Genomic DNA, 15,848 nt, shown 5'->3' on the forward strand with positions numbered 1-15,848 from the left:
TCACCAATAAAGAAAGTACTGCTTTCCAATTTCATTACTCTTTATGTATTTTTTGATAACAAGGGAATAAAGGGAGGGGGAAGTGGGAGAGGAATAGATTGGTGGGGGATGGAGAAGGTTGGGGAGAAAACATACTGCTTCACATTTCATTACTGTTTGCTTATTGATAAGAAGGGAATAAAGGGAGGGGAAAGGAGGGGGTACTAGAACGGTGGATGAGGGGGAAGGGGATGAACTGCCTCAGTGGGGGATGGGGTAGGGTATGCAAAGTGAAAGCACAGCACAGGTAAGCAACGCACATTACAAAAGCGTTGCAAAAGCAGTTTTTCAATGCTACCCTGAGGCGCAGTGCTCTGCAATTGGCTCTCAGCATTGCAGTGGCATCTGGCTGCTCAAAATTTGTGCCCAGGCTATCTGCCTCCACAACCCAACCCAATGGGAACTTCTCCCTCTTTGTCTCACAGACATTATGAAGCACGCAGCAGACAAAGATAACTATTGGGATGTTTTTTTCACTGAGGTCTAACCTAGTGAGCAGACTTCGCCAGCGTGCTTTTAAACATCCAAATGCACATGCCACCACCATTCTGCACTTGATGAATCTATTATTAAAATGCTCCTTCTCACTGTCCTGGTGCCTGGTGTAGGGCTTCATTAGCCAGGGGAGCAAGGGGTAGGCAGGATCCTCCAGAATCACTATTGGCATTTCAACATCGCCAATATTAATTTTATGTTCAGGGAAGAACGTGCCCACCTGCATCTTTTTTAACAGACCTGAGTTCCTAAAGATGCGCGTCATGCACCTTTCCAGACCACCCCACACTGATGTCGGTGAAGTGTCCCCAGTGATCCACAAGTGCCTGCATCACCATCGAGAAGCATCCCTATCAGTTTATGTACTCTGTGGCAAGGTGGTCCGAGGCTAAAATAGGGATGTGCGTGCCATCTATCGCCCCGCCACAGTTTGGGAACTCCATTGCGGAAAAGCCTTCCACTATGTCCCCCATGTTTCCTAAAGTCACTACCCTTCTTAGCAGAAGTCTATTAATGGTCTGGCACACTTGAACCACAGCTGCTCACACAGTGGATTTACTGACTCCGAATTTATTCTCAATTCACCGGTAGCAGTCTGGTGTTGCTAGCTTCCACAGAGCGATGGCCACTGTCTTATCCACTGTCAGAACTGGTCTCAAGCGAGTATTCTTGTGTTTCCGGGCTGGGGAGAGCTCTCCGCAAAGCTCAAAGTCAGTGACCTTTCTCATTCAAAAGTTCTGCAGCCACTGCTCATCATCCCATGCCTTCATAACGATGCGATCCCATTAGTTGCTGCTTGTTTCCCGGGACCGCAAGCAGCATTCCACCAACTACAGATGGTGCGTGACTGTGTGCAGCAAATGGGAATTGTTCGTTCTGTGGCTTGTAACAAGGCAGCCTCTGTAACATCGCACTGTGGCTCCTGTCTCGCCCCTGAAAATACTGCAGAATAAGTCAATAAGTTCATGATGCTCACAATAATAGTGCAGAGCTGGTTGGGCTCCATTCCTCTCAGGCAATGAAGTGCGTGTGGCAGAGACTGAAGGATTTGAAAAAACGGTGCGAAAAGGAGATTGCCTGTTTGTTTTGGACTGGGGCAAGAAGGGAGGGGGGGAGTACGTTGCATCATGGGAGGATGACAACCTTCCCAAAAACATCTGCGACTAGTTGCACTGTGGGATAGTTACCCACAGTGCACTGCTTTGATTGTCGACCCAAACACGGCTAGTGGGAACACAATTCCCCTACACAATGAGCATGGTGTGATCACGCTCCTCCGACTTCTAAAATTCGGTGGGTGAAAGTCAATTTAAAATAAATCAATTTCACTCCACCGTGTAGACATACCCTAAGTTGGCGTAGTGGGTGAATTACGTCGTTGGCAGCAACATTTTAGTGTAGATGCTTAGGGTTAGGCTGACATAAGCTGCTTTGCATCGACTTAACTCTGCAGTGTAGGCGAGGGCAAAGTCTGAGGTAGTCTTAACATGTTAAAATTTCCATCTCATTTCTGCAACATGGAAATTGTACAACATGTTGGAAATATTTGTATAGCAATATTTATATAGTTTGCAACTTGAGGCATGAGGTCCAGCCCTTTCATTAGTAGAACTTGCAGCCATTTCTTCTTTTGAAATGGCACGATATGAGTAGTCCCGTGTTGATATTTTTGCTCTAAATGTCTTGAGCACATTGACAATTATGGATGAGAAACTTAAGTCAAATTCTGCCACTCTAACTCACGTTGAATAGTACTTTACCATTGGAGGGTTCCAACTGAAATCAGTTCGGCTATTCAAAGATAATATTGAGCCTGGGTAAAGGTGGCAGAATTTAGCCTTAAATCCTTACTCTACTGTTGCTCTTATACTGGTAAATACTTCACATTGTACTATGCCAATAATATATGATATGTCATTATGGATTTGTTAAGTAGCACTATGAACATCTTGGAAAAAGAAAAATCTGGGTGTACATACAAACCCTGGGTGAATTTTGAGTGAATAAAATAGAATTGCATGTACCAGTTGTTTCTAAAGTGTGTTCATACTTTAAGCTCAATATGGTATAAATTATATTCACTCCTAACTTGTCAGATACAATGCTTTGAGTAAAACAAGCTTTAAATTGTAGAGAACTCTGACATGCTTGCTAATTTCAGTAATTTATTTGAGCATAATTTGTGAATATAAATCCTTACATGTTTAGTCTTGTAGGACAGGCTTGTGTGGTTTAATTAGGCTTGGAAGGATTAGATTTTTATCAGTAAATGTTGATGAACGTGATTTTACCGTATACACACAAATTGATGAAAAATGTTTCCATTGATGATCATAAAAATGTACAGATAAGCAAAGTAAGAAAAATGCTACTTTGAAAACTTATTAGAGTCAAAATCCAGTGATTTTGGCACTTGAATTGTGTTACAAATGGACCAGCAAAAGAATAGTAAGAAAAGGTATGATTTGTTGATGTAAGGATATTTACTTTATATAATTTGACATGTGATGTTAATCATTCTGTTTTAATGGTTTATAAAGATTAATTTTTGAATGTCGACATCTACTGTCATTAAGTACTTGTATGAGCCCCCAGCCCCAAAGTTTCATGCCACTGTAAACAATTAAATAGATACAAATCTAAAAATAATTAGTATCTGTCAACAGTATACAAATATAAAAATCAAATTCTGCCAAGCCTAGTTTTAAGGTAAAAATGAAGACTAGAAAAGAGAAACACTAGAAGAGAGAAACACTTTTTTTGAGGACTGTATTCAAGTGGAAATGAAACAACATAAGAAATTACAGTGAGCCCAGAGGATATAATCTTTCATGTATTCTCTTCCTTTTAAAATTGCTTTATTTCTTGCAGTGTTTAAGGACCTAGTCCTGAAATCTTTATGGGGCATATTCCCTTAACTTCAGTTGGGAGTTTTGCCGGAAAAAGGACAACAGGATCTAGCCCTAAGTAAAGAAAACATAAAATGGCCTGAAACTGATTAAATGTTCCTATTACAAATTGCACTTTTGAAAAGATCTTTCTATACTACATTTTTTGCAAAATTTTTGGAAATTAATTTGATAAACATAGAGCTAATCCATTGTCCAACATACAACCTGATTATAGGGCTGTCCATAAAAGTTCTTGGTGGGGGGTGCACCCTGGGTAACTGTGGCTCCTTGGCTGCTTCTGCAGTGTAAGTGCTACAGCCATTCAAGTTAAATGGCCAGTGACTCACTAGTTTCATATTTTCCCTGCAGCACCATGCAGTGGCCTCAGAAGGAGCCCTGGGAGTTCTCCCTTTGCAGGCTTTAAGCATGCAGAACCATATGCATCAGCATCTTATTAGTTGTATGGCAGGCAGGGTCCTTTGCAATTGCAGAACAGAAAGGTGGATTTGCCCCACAGAGGCAGAGCAAATGTTGTGAACACCAGATGACTTTCTTGATTTATGCTCCTAATTACATACCCAGATCAATACTTTGGAAAGAGTAAAAGGTGTAGTGAATGCAGTTTGGTCTATTATGTTCATTCTTTCATTGCATATAAGAAAATAATTAATGGGGCAAAGTAAATAAAGTGTTAGATTTATATTAAAGGAAAACTCCAATGGTGTTTTCTCAAAAAATCAGTAATTTTTAGAAACTGTCAATTTAAAGGTGCTCTAATGGCTAACAAATATAAATGTAGAACTTATTCCATGGTGGTCACATCTTTCTGCAAAAAATAGATCAGGGAGAAACTCCATTCTGCATTGAAATCAATGGGAAAGCATTGGACTTAATGTATCAAGTTTAAAGAAAATTGACAATATGTATATTTTTATTTATAAATTTGTGTATGTATCATGGGGGTATGTTTGGTGGATTTTTTGTTTGTTTGTTTTAAAGTTTTGTTTCAGCTTGTGAGTCTCTGTTTTGCTATTGGTTGTCCAAGAATTTCAGATGAGGATAATATAACTTCCTATTCATACCCTAACAAGATCAGAGGACAAAATGGGCTGCGGGGTGTAAGGAAGACCTGGTCTGAGAGTGCTGATCTAAGTTATGGGAACAAAGATCAGACAAACTGTTTTTAGGGAGCAGGCATAGACGTACAGGTTATTTGCTTTTCTCTGGAGTTCCTAGTTCTTGTCTGATGATAAGATAAAGAAATACAAATTTAAAAGAAAACAAAACTAAACTCATCTCTCTCTATTTTAATATATTGAAACTTACTTAACATAAGAGTCCAGAGTCCAGTGTTCTTCCCATTGATATCAATACAGAATGTGTAGCCTTGTCCTAATTGTTCTTACTACTTGCCTGTTTACAGGAAAATGGCAGTCTCCATGGAAAAAGCTCAGACATCTCCACAGCCATAGAAAAGTTGAAAACTCAAGAGGTACTGCTTAATCTGTTTCTAATTTGAGTTGTGATTTATCTGCCTGTAGCCTAATGTGGGAGCTCTCCATTAAAAGACAGAGTGGATACATAAAGAGGAACAAATCAAGATAGGCAACTTTTGTGTGCAAAATACATTGTGTGCGTGATTCTCAGTCTTGTCATAGACACTTAAGTTCTTATTCAAACAAGTACTTAAAATGACACTGTGTTGGGTCCGTGAACATTTATATGAAATCTTGTACCATGACACCCATAAATATGACACAGTGAACTGTGATCACCAGTTTAGATTGCTTCCTATCTGAAGAAGATGATAAACTGGGTTTTCCATTGTAAATACTTATGGAAAAATCATAAAAAATGATTGGTTTGGTCATGAATACTTTCTCTCTTCCAGAAATGAATGAGAAATGGGAATTAATGGGTCCAATGGAACTCTGCAGAACCCTGATACCTGCCCTATCTTTCAGCTAATTAGACTGAAATCTTGTTTATTATACTGTCAACCTTTCTCCCTTCTGTGATTTTACGTGCTTTCCTGTGGCTCTTTGATCATATGCAAAAGCACAGGTATAGCAGTGTTTGGACGTTAGATGGATGCCCCAGTGCTGATTAGCATACATAGGGTCCTTCTTAAAGAGTAACGTAGAGTTAAGATGTTTTTGCTCTTTGAAAGTCTTGTTAAAGACCTTAGAGACTAATTCCGCAGTATTTAACTGAGGAGAATATCTGAATCCAGTGAGAATTTGGCCTATAGCTATAAAGAGTTTTTCTTACTGTAATGATATGCCTCCCAACCTCCAGCATTTCTACTTTCTTTGTGAACTGTCCTTTATAGAAGAAAACTCATAACATGGCAACAAATTGGTGTAATCTCGTTTTCTTGGATAAACATTGCCTTTTAATTAAAGGTTATTCTACTTCTACTATAGTCTTTGCTGCAGTTTGGATAATGGTAGCCTTTATTTTTGTGAATTAAACACCTGTGTGTTTGAGATTTTCTCTCTTTGTTTTGGTTTTGTTCTAACAATGCCTTTTTTATAAAAGAGGCGACTTAGTTCTGCATCTGTTCAGATGTCTCTCTCCAAAGGAAGGATATTTAAAAATGTTAAAATCAGCCATTTCTTCCCAATGTAAGTTTCTTTAGGATTTAACAGCCAGAAACCTAGGCCATTATTTAGCTATATTATTTTCTTCCTGGCATCTAATTTGCAAGTGTTTGTGTGCAATTCTGGCACATATAATTAAATAAATATTAGAACTGTATGTTTAGATATAATTCAAGATGGGGCCCAATTTTGATATTATATATTTATTTTGCCTTCCTTTGTATCTAGAAAAAGTTGTCTCCAGGTACATATATACATTCACAGTAACGGTCTCTTCTAAATACACAGTCATGTAAAAGTACCTGAAAACAGAATTGGGCTGATACGTTAGATTTAGACAGTATTCTAGTGTCAACAGATTGTGCTATCTAACTGTCCTTGTGTCTAAAATAGCTGAAAATATATCTGAGGCCAAAGGGTATAGTTTGCATCCATCCAACTTCACTTTTTACACCAATAGTACATTTTAATTTGATAAGAAATCAAAAACAGTATTAAGAAAAGATAGCAAGTTTTGAAATAGTGTTTTATACCTCTTAATCTCAGGTACAAAATGAGAGAGGAAACTGTTAAATAGCAAAGCAAGACAAGAGGGACACAGAAATTCAGTAAGTGTTATGAAGTCTATTGTATTTGTGTCCTTTTTGTCCTTTGTTTTTTGCTGTTTATATGCTTCCTCTAGTTTATTGTTCTGTATCTGAGAAGATGATCTTGTATGTGATTCTGTTTTAAAAAATAAGCAACACTTCCTGCATTCAAGGGTCAGGAGGCTTTTCCAAATGTAACATAACGTGTTTGTGATTAATGTGATATATGACCAATATTTTTCAAAAAAGGGGTGCCAAAATTTAGGCTCTAAACACCATATGTAGGTGTCTAAATGCAGACTTTGGGCACTCCTTTTATAAATATCTTGGACATATTTATTAATATTCTTGTTTGTCTCATAGCTTTTTTCAAAATTTTCCAAGCTTTGTTTAAAGGCTAAATTAATCAATTTTTCTATTCAGTGTGCAGGTTGAATATGGATATAACTTCCTAGAGTGTTAAGAGAAACATTGAAATCTGTTTCCAAATTAGTTTCCTGCAATAAAACATGGTTCTTTGCACATGATACTTGGGAAAGAACAAAATAAACAAACATTCTCCTGTTTAATATAGTAGAGTAATGCTTATTTTAGGAGATTTAAGATACAATTGTGTATTTGGGATAACTATTTAAAATGAGATTCCGTGACTCACTAAATTAAATCCACACAGCTTCGGTGTAAGTCTTAACTTAGAAACCATGGTAATCAGTGACCATTCCAAAATTGAGGACTTCTTCAAGGAATAATTGTCTGAATTCGTTCTCCAAAATTCTAAAACGTGGAGGCTGCATAAGTTTCTAGTCTCATGTATCTTTCCTGAGAAGCTGCTCACCTATTTCAACGTGGTATTTAGTAACGCCAACCAAATATTTTAAGTTAGAGTTCTTCTACTTTTGGAGGACGCATATAGAAACTTTCTTGGCTTCCCCCATCATCCTCTGAAATCTAGGGTGTGATAATACTTAGTTTTCAAATAGTATGCTGTACAACACTGGCTAATTAATAATCATCATACCAATGTGAGCGAGGGTAAATATTCAGTTTCTTATTTTGGAAGACCGAGCAACTGAAAAGTGGTGACTCATCCATCACTGTCAGGGTTAGAGCTTGGCACTATCTAGCTCCTTGACTCTTGCCCCAGCCATTAAGTAATTTACGTTGTGTATCTGCCTTATTAAGCTGAAAGGAACTAAGAATTGGACAGTTCAGGGGGGCAAAAACAAGAGATATGGGTTTGAATTCCTGTGTCTCAATCCCCAATACACTGGTAGCTGCAGAGGTCGCATGTCTTGGATTTGGAGAGAAGAGGATATTTTACTCCAGTCACTCCAATGCAGCTCTTGATGGCTGAGCTGAACTCAGTCCAGCCTTGCGACTTAGAGTGTAGGGGGTAGTAGGCCAATATAATTCGTGTGGAGGTAGTGAACCAAAGACGTTTTGAAAGGCCAAGATTGTCCTCTGCTATGTGGGTCCAGTTCAGTTACCTATCATGGTTTTAGACTCTATAGCAGGTTTGTGGAGCAAGTGGTATTATATCAAGGAAAGACAGAATACCACATAATAGCCAGACAAAAGTAATGTTGGATTGAAAAGGCTGGGTGCTGGCAAGGTAAACAAAAATTGGTTGAAAAGTGTGTTGTCCAGTTGTTAGGTTATAGTGGAGAGGTTTATACAGTGTTTCCTTACTTATGAAGTAGTACAGTCATACTCAACCTTACTTGTACAAAACCCTATGTAACATTGGGAAAAAGTTTCCTGTCTTCTCCTTTTCTAACTAACCCAAAAAATGGTGGTATTCAAAACCTCCAGGCTGAGAACCCATGTTTGACTAATTCTATACTGAACTTTAAACATTGAATTTTGCTGTTTTCTGATGGAATTGCTTTAAATACTGTATGTAGCTTTTAGGCTGCAACTATCCTGCACAATTTGAATCATTGTCTTTAAACCTAACTGTCTGGATTCTTAATCTGCAGCCACTTATTATTGTTATAACCATTCTCTAACATTTACTTGAGGTTATTGTGTCAAGTGTAGGTTTGTAAAGTGAGAGTTATGCTAGGCCAGTATGTCTTATCCCTCTCTTCCACTGTAGTGACTATCTGATTTTTGCACCTTGTTGAAACATGTAAGCATTGTTTTCTAATGAATACTGATTATAAAACTTAACATGCCACCCCCATGTCCATCCATTTCCAGTTTTGTTATATTTTTTCATTTGAGAAAGTTTGAGTGTTCTGTTATTCATATTAAATATTTACTAGCCATTACTCTGAGACTCTTAGAATGTTTCACATTCAGTTAAAATTCATAACCTGAGGAGTTAGTGTTGGTGCTTTGGTGCAGTGTGAGATCACTGGGTTTTTTCTACCTTGGGCAACTGGAGTTGAGGCGTATCCTCAATGTAGTGCAGTTGCTCTCCAGAGCAGAGAGGAGGATGACATACTTACAATAGAAGTATCTCTTTCTCTTGTTGTTTTTAATATAAACAGCATTAGTGTCCATCATGGAGGAAACTGCTTGAGGATGGGAATTGCATTTTTTAGCTTGAACTAGTCTTTAATGTTTGTTGATTGTGAATAAAAATTTAGATCCATTACTATAGTATTGTCAGAATGAAAATTTACACAAAGGTTCCTTACATGTATCTTTCTGTATGTTATAGAACTTCAATGGGAGTTTCATGTTTTTAAGAAGGTATCTATAATGCCCATGTTACAGTACCAGGTAGCCCCCTCTCTGTGGGCAACCCTTCTAAGTGACTGGTGCACACCTGTACTTCTTTGTGTGGAATCCTGCTATTCACCCCCACTCATAAACTGGTTACCAGGTTACAGTACTCTTGTTTACTCTTGTGCCCTCAGTATGTCCAACTGGATCTTGGTCCCTGCTGTAGACTTCCCTTTGGGAGCCTGTGACCAGAATGCAAGTATGGTGATAGAGAATAGCTTGTTCAAAACAAAGTATTCTTTATTTAACCTTCTAGAACATAACCAAAGGGGTGAAAATAACAAAATGCCTGTACATATACTATCTTATCTAAATGTTGGCCTTTCCTTTCAAGTTTAGGTAGGATCCTCTTGTTCCAGGAATGCCCCCAGCACTGGGGCTGAATGAGGCAGATTGTACCTGTGCGCAGGCCCTGCCTCTCAGTCTGACCATGTCATATCCCTCCCTGAATTCACAGACTGTCTTTCATACATTTCAGAGTCCCCTTCATCTTGGGACACCTGAATCTGGTTAGTCCACTTTATGCATGTCTTCAGGGAGTCGAAGGTAAACTTCCAGTAGTGGATTTCCTATTAGACCATTTGTCAGCAATTGAATTAGTCATTTCCTGGTTCCTGGATAAGTGGGGTGATTTCCAGCTGGGTTGAAATGAACCTGGTCTATACTACCAGCACTACAGTGGCGCAGCTACAACTGTGTGCTATAGATGCTTACCACACTGATGGAAGGGGTTTTTCTGTTGGTGTAGTAAATTCACCCCTTAGACAGGCAATTGGTAAGTCAATGGAAAAATGGATTCTTCCGTTGACTTAGCTGTGTCTACAGTGAGGGTTAAGTTGACCTAACTATGTCGTGTAGGACCTGACATTTTTCACAATCCTGAGCCGATATAGCTAGGTCAACCTAAATTTTAGATGTAAACCAGGCTTTAGTGTTTCATAGAGCCAGCCACACCATAGTACTCAAAAAGGGATACACACAATGTGTATGTAAATTGTACAGATATCTCCCATGTTCTTCACAGCCGGAAAAGATAGCCTTTGCTATTTGTGTTGATGCACTGTTTTTTTCAGTCTACAGACATATTGATTGAAATAGTAGCAGAGGTGTGAACTCTGCCATTGATTTTAATGGAATGTTAACTTCAGAGCTTAGCTGTGATCATTTAAATGCTAACACTATATTAAACAAGTAGCCAAAAAGTAAACACCCAGCTTGAATCCTTGAAGCTCAATTATGAGGCACAGTTGGGATGGGGTTTGGTTTGTTTCCAAGGTCTTATATAGGAAAGGAGAGAAAAAAACAAAACTGGACTTCAGCTCTTTGCTCTAGTTTAGAGGTTTTGAGGAAAATAAAAGCCTGCGCTGTAATTTATTTGACTTCACAATAACAAATTATAGCTAAGCAGTGATAGCAAGTAAGAAAAGGACTGGTGTGTGTATACATGTTGCACAAAGTACATTGTAGTTGTCCCTGTCTCCTCCATTCTCATAAGTAGACAATTAAGTAAAACTTAGGACTTTGCTGTTCAAGAAGAAATTTGCTGTCCTGAGTTTAGGACAAAGAATGTAATTTTCTGCACAATGTTCTATTCTGAAAGAGCACAGTCATTACTTGGGACAATACAAGGCTGTTGTAGTTTGCTTTTTGAAGGGGAGATTGCCAACATGTGGGCAGAATAAAGTTTGTCTAAATTTTAAGGTGAAATCTTGTCCCTGTTGAACTCTATAGCATAATTCCCAGGATTTCACCCAAAATATCAAGGGTAACATTTTTGAAAGCACAAGTCCTATTTACAAATGTGACCATCATTGGGACTAGTGTACATACAAGTTTTACCAACATACACATGTTAGTTAGGGGTGTGACTTTTTAATTTTTATCAATGAAGCTATATTAGTAAAACTGCTTGTGTAACATAAGAACGGCCATTCTGGGTCAGACCAATGGTCCATCTAGCCCAGTATCCTGTCTTCCGACAGAAGTCAATGCCAAGTGCTTCAGAGGCAATGAACAGAACAGGTAATCATCAAGTGATCCATCCGGTGCTGTCCATTTCCAGCTTCTGGCAATTATACCTGCATAGCTGTGTTTATAAACTACATGGGTACAAGGAGCTGGGCATTTTTGAAAATCTTACCCAAAGTCATATTAAGATCAGGTTTTGTGTAAGCAGATGGTAAAATAGAAGAATGTAGCAGACAGACATAGCAAGGAAGTGCAACTTGTGGTAGATGTTTGCACAGATTAATTTGTCACATGCTAGCTACTGTGCTATTTGTAGGATCTGTAATGCACTAGCACGAGTTTTATTATTACTAAATTAGTTTTATTATTGACCGGAATAACCAGAGGCCACAACCAGCTTGGGGACCCATTTTATTAGGAACCATACAAACATGTATACTAAGAAACAATTCAAGCAGTTGATAATCCTAATTTAAGATGAGATGTAACAGGTGGATGAAATCACATTGCAGCAGTAGGTTTGTTTTATTTATGAGCCTCATTCATAGAATCAGACAGAACTTGGCAGTAGAAGGATGAAACTTTATAAAAGCAAATAAAATGTGAGACCTTCCAACCTTGGGAGTGTGCCTTAAACTGCATTACTTCATTTTTTTCTGACTGCATTTCATGCCAGATAAACTCAGGAATGTTACCATGGTTTATAAACATTTGTTGCATGTGGCTTAAGACAACCCATGGAGAAAGGAAAATTATATGAGAAGGTGGAATTTCCAAAGAAAATGAAGTCATAGAAGAAATGAGCAAATATTAGACAGACAACGTCTGAAAATGAGTTCATTTTTGGTTTGCAGCTCAAAATAGTTATGAGAGTTCTGAAATAAAGTTTCTTCTTTGAGTGCTTGCTCATGTCAATTCCATTCTAGGGTGCGTATGCACCCCCGTGCATGATTACCTGAAATTTTTTCCCTTTAGCAGTACCCTTAGGGCTGGCTGTGGCACCCCCTGGAGCCCAACACACATGCCTGCAATTTAGAATTGCTAACCAGCAAGTGCTGTTAGGGAGATATAATTATAATCTCTGGGACTCCCTTAAGCGCTTTGGTGAGGCGCTACCCCAGGAGCAGACATTGGATCTAACAACGCTCCTGGAGGAAGGTAGGACAGTGGCCAGGGCGGCCTGAAAGCAGCTTCAGACTCCGCTGATTCAGCGGCAAGAGCTATGGCTTTGGCGGTGGCCATGCGGTGGTGTTTGTGGCTGCAGTCCTTGGGTCTGTCACAAGAAGTGCAGCAATACATCCAGGACCTGCCGTTCGATGGGTCTGCACTCTTTTCGGACCAGATGGACGCCAAACTGCACGGTCTGAAGGACTCCAGGGCCACCTTACGTTCACTGGGCCTCTACACACCTTAGGCCTCAAGACGGCAGTTCTGCCCTAAGGAACAGCAGCCCAGATATCAGGCTGCACGTTTTGGTGCCTATAGGAGGAGAGACAGAGACAGGAGCTTTAGGAGGCGTAGACCAACCTTCTCATCAGGCCAACAGCGGGTCCCTCATGATGCTCCGGCGGGCAGCGCCAGCCATTTTGATGGTGCACCCAAGGGCAGCCTACCAGCGTCCGATCAGGATCCCTCCCTTCCTGCAGTTTATGAATCGTCTCATCCCCTTCCTTTCCAAATGGGCCCATATCACATCAGACCTCTGGGTTCTTGGTATTGTCGAAAGGGGATATACCCTGCAGTTTTCTTCCCCTCCCTGTTCAACCCCCCCTTCCCCGACCCCTCTCATGAGCAACTTCTCGAGAAGGTGGTGGAGAGCTTCCTCACCTTGGGGGCAGTGGTGGAAGTTCCCCCAGACAGGAGAGGAAGAGGGTTTTACTCTCAGTATTTCCTCATTCCCAAGGCAAAGGCATTTTAGACCTGCGAGAGTTGAACAAGTTCCTCAGAAGGCTCGAGTGCCTCATGGTCTCCCTAGGCTCCATCATTCCCTCCCTGGATCCTGGTATGCTGCCCTCAACCTCAAGGACACACATTTTCATATTGCAATTTTTCCTGGCCACAGGAGGTTTCTCCAATTTGTCATGGGCTGTTCCCATTTCCAGTTTACAGCCTTCCTGTTTGGCCTTTCTTCTGTCCCACAGCTATTCATGAAGTGCGTGGCAGCTGTAGCTGCACACCTCAGGCAACAAGGTGTGCAGATATACCCATATGTGGACAACTGGCTAATCAAGGGCAGGTCTTGGTCCCCGGTCAACTAGTGAGAGCTGCCTGTCAGCTCGTAGGGCTGGTGGTAAATGAGCAGAAGTCCACACTAGTGCCAGCGCATAGGGTTCATTGGGGCAATTCTCGACTCTACACAAGCCAGGGCTTTGTTGCCCCAACCTTGGTTTGAAGCAATGTTGAGTCTTATCAGACACCTCCGCGCCTATCCCCTTACGACGGCCCGGGCCTGTTTGCACCTAATGGGTCACATGGGGGCCTTCACATACGTAGTACGCCACGCATGTCTAAGGCTCAAACCGCTCCAGTCCTGGCTGGGCTCAGTGTATGTCTCAAGGAGGGACTCTCTGGACAGAGTGGTAACTGTGCCCCCACAAGTCCTCTCATCCCTAGATTGGTGGCTGGACCCTGGGGCAATCATGCAAAGGATACCCTTGAAAGACCTGGTTCCCTCAGCTACACTGATATTGATGCCTTGGACCTAGCAGTGGGGGGTGCACATCCGCTCCAACCACAGTATACAAGGGACCTGGTTGGTGGGGGCACATGGGCTGCACATAAACATCAAGGCGCTCAGGGCGGTGCATTTGGCATGCAGCGTGTTCCTCCCCCTCCTGAAGGGCAAGGTGGTCCAAGTTTTGACGGACAACACGGCCACGGTGTATTACATCAACGAGCAAGGTGGGGCCCTTTCCCCTGACCTGTGCCAGGAGGTGGCGCACTTGTGGGACTTTGCCATACAACCCAGTATGCATCTGGTCGCTTCCCACCTTCATGGTATAAAGAACGCCACAGTGGACCATCTCAGCAGGTCATTCTTACCCCATCACGAGTGGTCGCTCCACCCGAAGGTGGTCGACATACTCTTCCAGAGATTGGGGTCTCCCCAAGTAGACCTCTTTGCATCTGAGCTGAACAAGATGTGCCATCAGTTCTGCTCCATTTGCGGGCTGGGCAGAGGGGCTCTGTCCGATGCCTTCCTTCTTTCATGATTGGGAGCCCTTATGTACGCCTTCCCATCCATACCGTTAATCCACAGAATTCTGCTGAAAATCAGGAAGGACAAGGCGGATGTCATTTTCATAGCACCTGCCTGGCCAAGGCAGCATTGGTTTACAACACTGCTGGAGCTGTCGATTGCCCCCTGCTAGAGTTGCCTCACTGGCACAATCTCTTCTCCCAGGACCGGGGTCTGTTACTACATCCAGATCTGGAATCTCCGCACCTGACAGCGTGGCAGCTCTGTGGTTAAACCAGGAGGAACAAGCCTGTTCGTCTCAGATGCAGCAGGTTCTAATGGGTAGCAGGAAACCCTCCACTTGAACGTCATACCTAGCCAAGTGGGCATGGTTCACTTTCTGGGTGGTGTCCTGGGGTATCTCAGCCCAGAAGGCCTTGATCCGAACAATTTTAGACTACCTGTTACACCTTAAGCTGCAGGGCCTAACTTTTGCCTCACTGAGGATGCATCTGGCGGCTATTTCCGCTTTTCACCCCCCCAATCCACGGGAAGTTGGTGTTTTCCCATGATGTGGCAGTCAGGTTCATGAAAGGCATAGAGAGGCTGTACCTTCAGGTTAGGAATCCACTTCCTCCCTAGGATCTAAATTTGGTGATCGCTAGGCTCACGGGCCCCGTTCGAGCCCTTAGCCTCTTGTCCCTTGTTATTGCTATCCTTGAAGGTGGCCTTTCTGGTAACAATCACCTTGGCCAGAAGGGTGTCCGAGATTAGGGCGTTACCTCAGAACCGCCATTTACGGTTTTCTATAAGGAAAGGGTCCAGTTGCAGCCTCACCCGGCATTCTTGCCCAAAGTGGTGTCCCAATATCATTTTAATCAGGATATCTTCCTCTTTTCTTTCGAAAACCCAATGCCTCAGACGAGGAACGCCGTTGGCATACGCTTGATGTACAGAGGGCCCTAGCATTCTACAGAGAGTGGACGAAATCGTTCTGTAAATCCGCACAATTCTTCGTGGCAGTGGCCGACAGGATGAAAGGCTCACCTGTTTCAGCACAGAGAATCTCCTTGTGGAATCCCCCCACTACACTCCTCCCACTTCAAAAAGGATGTGGACAAGTTGGAAAGAGTCCAGCGGAGGGCAACAAAAATGATTAGGGGGCTAGAGCACAAGACTTATGAGGAGAGACTGAGGGAACTAGGCTTGTTTAGTCTGCGAAAGAGAAGAGTGAGGGGGGATTTGATAGCAGCTTTTAACTACCTGAAAGGCGGTTCCAGGGTGGATGGAGCTAGGCTGTTCTCAATGGTAGTAGATTACAGAACAAGGAGCAATGGTCTCAAGAGGCAGTAGG

General features: G+C 41.6%; 1 protein-coding gene across 23 annotated transcripts in view; it reads left to right on the forward strand.

The window, feature by feature from the left end:
* TCF12 (transcription factor 12) overlaps positions 1-15,848 on the forward strand; it is a 273,293-nt gene that overhangs the window by 95,112 nt on the left and 162,333 nt on the right. For 16 of the 23 annotated variants that reach the window (XM_067555900.1, XM_067555916.1, XM_067555903.1 and 13 more), the window contains one exon: positions 4,849-4,917. The exons of the other annotated variants lie outside the window; for them this stretch is intronic. In XM_067555900.1, the coding sequence (XP_067412001.1) occupies positions 4,849-4,917 (69 nt within the window). The remainder of the gene's footprint in view (positions 1-4,848; positions 4,918-15,848) is intronic. 23 annotated transcript variants of the gene reach the window in all.

This window comes from Emydura macquarii, unplaced genomic scaffold, assembly GCF_026122565.2.
Source record: "Emydura macquarii macquarii isolate MOO-44397 ecotype Brisbane River unplaced genomic scaffold, CSIRO-AGI_Emac_v2 contig_1644, whole genome shotgun sequence".
Lineage (NCBI taxonomy): Eukaryota > Metazoa > Chordata > Testudines > Chelidae > Emydura > Emydura macquarii.